Here is a 9,110-nt window from a genome sequence, read left to right as displayed (position 1 = left end):
TGTTTGTTCGCGGTGCTTCCTGGGAAATGTAGTGCCCTACCCCCGCACCCCAGGATGAACAAGAGCCCTAAACCAGGTCTCTTGTGAGTTCCTGGGAAGGAAATGTGCTAAAGAAGAACAGAAAATGGAGGCTGAAGCCTCAAGATTTCCTTTAGGCTTCTTGGAAAAGAAATGCCTAGGGCTCAAGAAAAACTGATAAACCGGAGTTCCAATGGACCCAACTCCGGACTCCAACAGTTGGTAACCTGTCCCACTTTAAAGCAGAGAAGTCAGGCTGGAGCAAACCGTTTCCCGGTCTCACCCGCCCCTTGCGCTGATTGGTAGGTGCAAGCTTCGCTATCTGACTGGCCGAACGAATGCAGCGCGTAATTTAAAACATTGTATCAGTAACAAAGGTGCGCCTCGTGGGCGGAGTTGTGCTCTCAGGCTGCGAAAGTCCAGGTTCGGCTGCCGGGTGTGAGTGAGACGGTACCGGAGGAGAAGTGTAGCGTCTTCGGGTGAGTGTGCGGCTGTACTTGAGCCCAACTGGGGTACTTGCTTTTGCCCTGGCCGCTTCGGCTTTCGGAAAATGGAACTGCCGCCCTCCCTTCTTTTCCTAGTACGTCTGTCCTCGCTGTGGGCCTGGGGGTGAGGTTGGAGAAGGAGCCTAGGGCTACTGCCACCACCTCCGCGACACCGTGGAGCGACGCACCCTACTTAGAGCGTTGCCTTATGCTTTCGGAGCCGAATATCTGTTCATTCCTGTTCGCGGTCCGAAATGCTGCCTCAGATTGGATTAAATGATTAACTCTTTCTCCCATTCCCTTCCCCTTTGCTGGTAGTTGAAGGGAAAAGGGAGTAGGAGTTCAGGCAGCGAGACTAGATTGTCCTGGGGCCAGAGAAGTGTTTCTTACCCAGAATTCGCAGCCCCTTTTATTCCTTAAGGTTCTCCTCCGTACACACTCTTGTCTTTTTTTAGACCTAAACTGCCCCTGCTGAAATGTCGCAAGGGATCCTTTCTCCACCCGCCGGCTTGCTGTCGGATGAGGAGGTCGTAGTCTCCCCCATGTTTGAGTCCACAGCTGCAGATTTGGGGTCTGTGGTACGCAAGGACCTGCTGTCGGATTGTTCTGTCATCTCCACCTCCCTGGAAGACAAGCAGCAGGTAAGGGAGTTGAAGAGTGGCTTGGACAGAAAGTGATATCTTCAACCTACAGAGTCCATGCAGAGTAGCATGAGGTAAAAAATCCAGCAGTCCTAGGTTTGAGAGATCACCTCAAAATTAAGAGCATGACGAGTAAAAAAAAATAGAGTTGTGTGTCCATAGGAAAACTATTCATTGTATTGCATTAATGAAACATGCTCAAAAGCATCCTCTCAGTTAATCCTATAAGGGAAGGCAATAGTTGTCTCTCCTTCACCTTGAGGCCCAGACATTTTAAATAATTTGCACAAGGTCATATTGCCATTAAGTAGGTGGAATGTACATTCAGGTTTTAATATCAACTATTGCTTCCATTTAAGGAGCCTTTCTGCTGAACTGAGGTTTCTCAGCTGCAAGATTATTGATGTTTGGGGCCAGATAATTCTTTGTTATATGGGGCTGTCCTGTGCATTGTGAGATATTAAGCAGCATTCCTGGCCTCTACCCACTAGATGTCAGTAGCTCCTTCCCATTTGTGACAACCAGGAAACCTGTCCTGACATTACTAAATGTCCCTTGAGAGGGCAATGGCCATGGTTGAGAACAACTCTACTCAGAAGTCTCCTCTTTTGTAGAAGTTTCATGAGAGTGGGAGCCTTGCTCTTGTTCTTCACTGTGGACTACCAGAACCTCTTAGAATTTCTGGGCTAGAGTAGGCAGATCTCTAAATATCTGTTGAATGAATGTAGTGGGTGCTATTATTAACCCCACTCTACAGATGAGGAAACTGAAGTAAAAAGAATTTAAAGAACTTGTTCAAGATCTCATAGTTACTAAATGTTGAAATTGGAACTCAAATTCAGGTATGTCTGCCTCCAAGGTGCTTAACTACTGTGTTTTGCTATAATATCACATACTGATTTTCATACCAGTCAATCAGTTCTGACTCAGATAATTTGTGGGAAGCCAAATTTTCTGGATACTGAAGAGAGAAGGAAGGGTGATTAAGTATTGAAAAACTCCGTGTGGGTTGGAATGACTATGGAACCAGAGTAATGGTACAGAGTCATTTGAGGTGGAATAGGGGTAGTATTAGCATGATTCCCAGGAACTATGCTATATTTGTCCATCTGCTCAGAAGTAACTGCTCAGATTAATCTGTGATTCTGGCCTGGAATTCTGCCACAGGTTCCATCTGAAGATAGTACAGAGAAGGTGAAAGTATACCTGAGGGTCAGACCCTTGTTACCTTCAGAGTTAGAACGACAGGAGGATCAGGTAAGTTTCTGAGGAGGGAGGATTCAAGGTGGAATGATACAGTAGAGTAGAGGTTCCCAGGAATGTTTCCTTTTGTGACAACTGTGTTTTCCCCATTCTCAGGGTTGTGTCCGTATTGAGAGTATGGAGACCCTTGTCCTACAGGCACCCAAGGACTCTTTTGCCCAGAAGAGCAACGAGCGAGGAATTGGACAGGCCACCCATAGATTCACCTTTTCCCAGGTATGGAGTTACTGATATGTGAACAAGGGATCAACACGTAGGCGCAGCTTTATTCCCTCTTTAGAAGGAAAGCTTTTTACTTGACTGTGAGTTCCTTATATATGCATGTCCACAGTTTTGTGGACCCTTGTTATGTGCTAGTCAGTGTGTCAAGTACTTTATGTGCATTAATTCCCAACAACTCTGTTATTATTATCATCATTGTTGCTATTTTCCTGGTAAGGATACTGTGGCTCAGTGAGTATAATGTTGCTGAAGCTAGTCATTGGTACAGTTAGGACTTGAGTCTAGATCCATTTATCTCCCAAGCCCATGCTTGTGACAATTATGTTGCTTCATTTTGTGTGCAGCATTGGACTTAGTGGATAGCATTCCATAAGTATTTGTTGATTTGGAAAATGGACTGGCAGAGAGTATTTAGGCAGCAGCTGGCAGCATTGCAGGAAGATGCTGCTTGAGTAGTCTCCAGAGCCAACCACCCAGGAAGGGATGTATCTGCTGGCTCTGCACAGAGAAAAGTGGGAGATGAAGGATGGCCTCTGAGAAATTGGGTCTGTCTCTAGATCTTTGGGCCAGAAGTGGGACAGGCATCGTTCTTCAATCTGACTGTGAAGGAGATGGTAAAGGATGTACTTAAAGGACAGAACTGGCTCATCTATACATATGGAGTCACCAACTCAGGGAAAACCCACACAATTCAAGGTGAGTAATAGGCCTCACAGAACTGCTAACTGTCATTGCCTTTTGATGCTCTGAGTTGGGGAACAGCACTTGCCACAGCTGTCCACCTTTCACATGCCTCCAGGTACTGTCAAGGATGGTGGGATCCTGCCCCGGTCCCTGGCTCTGATTTTTAATAGCCTCCAAGGCCGACTTCATCCAACACCTGATCTGAAGCCCTTGCTCTCCAATGAAGTCATGTGGCTAGACAGCAAGCAGATCCAGCAGGAGGAATTGAAGAAACTGGCCCTGCTAAATGGAGGCCTCCAAGAGGTAAAGTGTTGGTGTTCACAGAGGCAGGGATAGGAGACAGAGCTCCAGAAAGTTTTGTGCTTATCTTATCCCTGGACCCCTCTAGGAGGAGCTATCCACCTCCTTGAAGAAGAGTGTCTACATTGAAAGTCGAATGGGTACCAGCACCAGCTTTGACAGTGGCATTGCTGGGCTCTCCTCCACCAGTCAGTTTACCAGCAGTAGCCAACTAGATGGTATGTACCATGACTGGGCTCTGTGTCAAGTAACAGTAGGAACCCATTCTCTGCTTCCCAAAAATTCCAGGGGTACAGACCAGAGTTTTCAACCTGAGCTCCATCTCCCAAGGGCCCTGCAGGCCAAAGGGGAGAAGGACTACTCCTGAGCTGATGCTCTGTACATTGCCTTCCTCCCCAGAAACAAGTCACCGATGGGCACAGCCAGACACTGCCCCAGTAAGTGTCCCTGCAGATATTCGCTTCTCCATCTGGATCTCCTTCTTTGAGATCTACAATGAACTGCTTTATGACCTGTTAGAACCACCTAGCCAGCAGCGCAAGAGGCAGACACTGCGGCTGTGTGAGGATCAGAATGGCAATCCCTATGTGAAAGGTATGGGAAAGCAGGGAGGCTGGTATGAACCCTGGAGGGGACCTTGGGAGAGACTAGGAAAAGAGTTAGGTGCTCCCATTCTTATGTATGCCCTTCTTTCCTTGGCCTCAGATCTCAATTGGATTCATGTTCAGAATGCCGAGGAGGCCTGGAAACTCCTGAAGGTGGGTCGTAAAAACCAGAGCTTTGCCAGCACCCATCTGAACCAGAACTCCAGCCGCAGGTTAGTGGGTTATGAGTCAGCCTTTCACTGTGTTCCAGGAAACATTAGTCCTCCACCTGTTCATAGAAGATATGCAGTGACTTTTCTCTTTTTCTTAACTTCCAGTCATAGCATCTTCTCAGTCCGGATCCTGCACCTTCAGGGGGAAGGGGATATAATCCCCAAGATTAGCGAGTAAGTTTTTCCATTTAGAAACTTAGGCTTTTTGGCCATAAATGGTAGTGGGGGAGGGGACAAGAACAGTCCCCAGAGGAATTACTTGTGTTAGATTCTTGCCCTCCTTACTTGGGTACAGAGATTCTTCATGGGTCTTCCCCTCCCTAGAACTATATGAAGGGCTAGAGAGTTCATAATATGTGGGGTCCTTATGTCAGATCCTGTCCATCATTCAAGGTTATCACTCTGTGATCTGGCTGGCTCAGAGCGCTGCAAAGATCAAAAGAGTGGTGAGCGGCTGAAGGAAGCAGGAAACATTAACACTTCTCTGCACACTCTGGGCCGCTGTATTGGTGCCCTGCGTCAAAATCAGCTGAACCGGTAAGCTTTTCACTGCATGCCAGGATGGCCTGCAGCTCTACAGTTTGCTAAGACTTCCTGGTCATCACTGGGGCTAGTGCTAGGATACCGCCAAGGGCTGGAGTTCTGCTCACAGCTCTATTCTCCTTGATTCCCTGCCAGGTCAAAGCAGAACCTGGTTCCCTTCCGTGACAGCAAGTTGACTCGAGTATTCCAAGGCTTCTTCACAGGCCGAGGCCGCTCCTGCATGATTGTCAATGTGAATCCATGTGCATCTACCTATGATGAGACCCTTCATGTGGCCAAGTTCTCAGCCATTGCTAGTCAGGTGATAAGCTATAGGTGTGATGATTGTGCTTACTTTGGGCTGCTACCTGTACTTAAGGAAGCTACTAGGGACTAGTAGTCATTCAATTAAGGTTTTTTTCCCCTCACTAGCTTGTTCTTGCTCCACCTGTGCAACTCGGATTCCCATCGCTACATTCATTCATTAAGGAACACAGTCTGCAGGCACCTCCCAGCTTAGAGACTGGAGCTAAGGCAGACCCAGGCCTTGATGATGACATTGAAAATGATGTTGACATCTCTACATATGGCAAGGAGGTGAGAATGCAAGAAAGCTTTGGTTCAGCAGCTTGATGGCTATACATTTTCCATGCTACCTTCCAGGTGGGCCTGTGCCTTTTTAGGGCATGGGCTTCTGATGAACTCTGACCTGTGTGTCCCTCTTAGGAGCTCCTACAGGTGGTAGGAGCCATGAAAGCACTGCTTTTGAAAGAACGGCAGGAAAAGCTGCGGCTGGAGATGCAGCTCCGTGATGAAATTTGCAATGAGATGGTGGAGCAGATGCAACAACGGGAACAGTGGTGCAGGTAACAGCTGAGTAATCCCTCTTGTTGTCACCTAGACCCAAGGAGGGAAGCAGAGCCTAGGACAGAGTAGTGCCTCAAGATCTGCTCTCCCAGCTCACTCAGAATCTTCACTCACTTCTCTTTTCTCCTCTGACAGTGAACATTTGGATACGCAAAAGGAACTACTAGAGGAAATGTATGAAGAGAAACTAACGATCCTCAAGGAGTCACTGACAAGCTTTTACCAAGAAGAACTTCAGGTGAGTTGCCCTGAACCAGTCCCAACTAGCTGCTCAGATTCCCATCATGAGCGTGCCTGAGATAAACAGATCACATAAACTCTCCTAGGGGTAGGAATATGTAATTCACCTTGCTATAGTCTCCTTAGTGCTTTGTATGTGTCAATCTATGTTTGATGAATTGATTAAGAGTCTGATTGGCCAGGAAATGGTGTAAGTGCTAACAAACAGGCTTTTGAGGCCCATGTATCAGGAAAATTTTTGTTCTTTGTTCAGTCATCTATTCCTGCAAGATTCGTCTGACTCTGAATGGAATTGTGCTTTCTGCTTCCCTCTTAGGAGCGGGATGAGAAGATTGAGGAGCTAGAAGCTCTCTTGAAGGAAGCCAGAGAGCAGCCAGTGGCCCGTCAACTACCAGGGTCTGAACTACCCATACGGCGGTCACAAAGGTTGGCAGCTTCTGCCTCCACTCAGCAGCTCCAGGAGATTAAAGCGAAACTGGAAGCAGAGCTAAACTCCACCACTGAAGGTAACGAAGGAGAGAGGGCAGGAAGCATAACAGTTTCAGGGAAGAGCTGTTCTTCAAACTTGGGCCTTCTGGTGCCAACTCCAACATAATTTCCTCAACTCCAAGCTACATCCTCCTGACCTTTCATTCTAGGATGCAGGTGGCATCACTTGTTACATTTTCTGCAAGCTACTATGAATTCAGTTAAAGAGATAAGTCCAAGGCTAGAAAGCCTACACATGTAAGGTTATTGTTTCCTTCTCTCAGAGCTGCAGAAATATCAGAAAATGTTAGAACCACCACCCTCAGCCAAGCCCTTCATTGTCAATGTGGACAAGAAGTTAGAGGAGGGCCAGAAGGTAACTACCTTTCTTTGTTACCAAATCTCTCACCTAAGTCAATTTCCAACACTATATCCCTGGTTCATGTGAGAACAAGATGTTTTCTGTACAGTCCTGGAGAGGCTACTTCATTCAAATGACTAGCCTTTCTAGTTTTACTTCTCTTCAAATGGTTCTCGAACTCCTCCAGCTCACTGGTTAATCTTGGCCATAATTTGGTTCCCACTCCTCCTTTTTTAGAATATAAGGCTGCTGCGGATAGAGCTTCAGAAACTTGGTGAGTCTCTCCAGTCAGCAGAAAGAGCCTGTTGCCATAGCACTGGAGCAGGAAAACTTCGCCAAGCCCTGGCCACATGTGATGACATCTTAATCAAACAGGTTAGGAAAGCCTATATATCACTTTCTCCCATCAGCCCACTTCAGAGTATATATGAGAAAGAGAAAGGTAAAGATTTTTAGGCTAATCTTACAGTAAGGGGAATCTCTCTTCCTTGCAAAATAAACATTCACTAAGTACAAGGCATTATGCTAAGTAATTTACAGGCTTTTTCTGTTATAACAACCCTAGGGAGGTAGATACTATCAATATTTCACCCAAGATGCTTAGATTGTAAGAAACCATTATAGACAAAACACTAACAATTAGGCTGTGACATTGTCATCAGTGAATGCATCCTGATTCCAGATACATTGAAATGTTAAAAAAAAAAAAAAAATCCAGGACTAATTTGTATACCTAGGAACTGAGGCTCTTGGAGGTTAAGTAAAATTATTCAAGCTCATACCACCTGATGTAAAAGATCCTTCTATTCAGTGCTATTTGTTTGGGTCTTAAAGAAAATACCCCTTATTCACTTAAAAGCTTTGACCATAAAGAGCTGATCTCTGTAAAAAGCAATTTTAATAACTAGTAGTGGACAGCATGTATTGCCTTGCCCTCTTGTTGCTCTAATAGACTAGACAGAAATGTTTTTTATAACTTTGTTGATCTTCCTTAGGATCAGACCCTGGCTGAGCTGCAGAATAACATGATGCTAGTAAAACTGGACCTTCGGAAGAAGGCAGCATGCATCGCGGAGCAGTATCATACTGTGCTGAAACTCCAAGGCCAGTCTTCTACCAAAAAGCGCCTCGGTGCCAACCAGGAAAACCAGCAACCAAACCAACAGCCCCCAGGGAAGAAACCATTTCTTCGTAACTTACTTCCCCGAACACCCACCTGCCAAAGCTCAACAGACTGCAGCCCTTATGCCCGGATCCTGCGTTCACGGCACTCCCCTTTACTCAAATCTGGGCCTTTTGGCAAAAAATACTAAGGTCGTGAGAAGGAGAGAGCATTGCCCTGAGGTGGGTCAGCTGCTCAGCTTAAGAAATAGGTCTCTTTAAAGCTTTACCATATATATACCTGGAACTCTATCCAGCATGCAATATTCAGACACTAGTTGTTTTTCTCCCTTTTGTAATATAATCACCTATATAATCTTACACTTTTTTACTTATATGGTTTCTATGCACACAAGTTATATTAAAATAAAGATATTCACATTTTAAGTTTGAATTCTAAATTTAGCATAATCATTGAAGTAAATTATAAAAGGGGCAGAAAAATTGAAAATCAAATATCATTCAGGGACTTCCCTGGTATTCCACTGGCTAAGAATCTGCCTTCCAGTGCAGGGGACAAGGGTTCCATCCTTGGTTGAGGAACCAAGATCCCACATGCCGCGGAACAATGGAGCCTGCATGCCACAACTAGAGAGCCCATGTACTCTAGAGCCCGCATGCCACAACGAAGAGCCCATGCACTGCAACAAAAGATCCTGCATTCCACCACAAAGGTCCCACATGCTGCAACCAAGACCCGACACAGCCAAATAAATAAATAAGTAATAATTTGTAAATATATATATATATATAATCATTCAGGCCCCTGGGAACTTTGCACAGGAATGGCAGTACAGATCAGCAACTGGTGTACAGCTAACCCAAGAAAGACTGGTAAGAAATGAATTCAAGGGACATTAGATATTCTAAACCTTCCTTAATATAAAATGAAGTGTCATATATTAGGAGATGAATGGGTAACAAACTTGTTCTGGAACAAGAATATAAAGGAAGGCTGGGCCCTGAGCTTAGAATAACTCATAGCATCTACTATACAAATTCATTACAGCAGGCGTTATAGTCATAGCATATTACCTCCTACTGAATACACAAGCACAGGC

At 45.5% G+C, this 9,110-nt stretch overlaps 1 protein-coding gene across 3 annotated transcripts; it reads left to right on the top strand.

Moving 5' to 3' along the window:
- The first annotated feature begins 273 nt into the window (after nucleotides 1-273).
- On the top strand, nucleotides 274-8,958 carry KIF20A (kinesin family member 20A). Of its 3 annotated transcripts, XM_057748408.1 has the most exons (19): nucleotides 285-497; nucleotides 959-1,144; nucleotides 2,312-2,401; nucleotides 2,504-2,623; nucleotides 3,187-3,325; nucleotides 3,429-3,616; nucleotides 3,702-3,831; nucleotides 4,013-4,207; nucleotides 4,319-4,430; nucleotides 4,536-4,604; nucleotides 4,824-4,967; nucleotides 5,109-5,274; nucleotides 5,385-5,549; nucleotides 5,679-5,818; nucleotides 5,955-6,057; nucleotides 6,376-6,565; nucleotides 6,812-6,903; nucleotides 7,126-7,263; nucleotides 7,884-8,958. In XM_057748408.1, exons 2-19 carry the CDS (start codon nucleotides 980-982, stop codon nucleotides 8,199-8,201), a joined length of 2,664 nt encoding a protein of 887 aa, XP_057604391.1. In that variant the 5' UTR covers nucleotides 285-497; nucleotides 959-979; the 3' UTR covers nucleotides 8,202-8,958. The 3 variants fall into 3 exon arrangements, 2 of the variants coding, with proteins under 2 accessions (XP_057604391.1, XP_057604401.1); XR_009055424.1 differs by lacking the exon at nucleotides 6,812-6,903 and having other exon boundaries at nucleotides 274-497; nucleotides 7,884-8,020; XM_057748418.1 differs by lacking the exon at nucleotides 2,312-2,401.
- The last annotated feature ends 152 nt before the right edge of the window (nucleotides 8,959-9,110 follow it).

This window comes from Hippopotamus amphibius, chromosome 1 (assembly GCF_030028045.1).
Source record: "Hippopotamus amphibius kiboko isolate mHipAmp2 chromosome 1, mHipAmp2.hap2, whole genome shotgun sequence".
Lineage (NCBI taxonomy): Eukaryota > Metazoa > Chordata > Mammalia > Artiodactyla > Hippopotamidae > Hippopotamus > Hippopotamus amphibius.
This window is presented reverse-complemented; position numbering and strand designations above follow the sequence as displayed.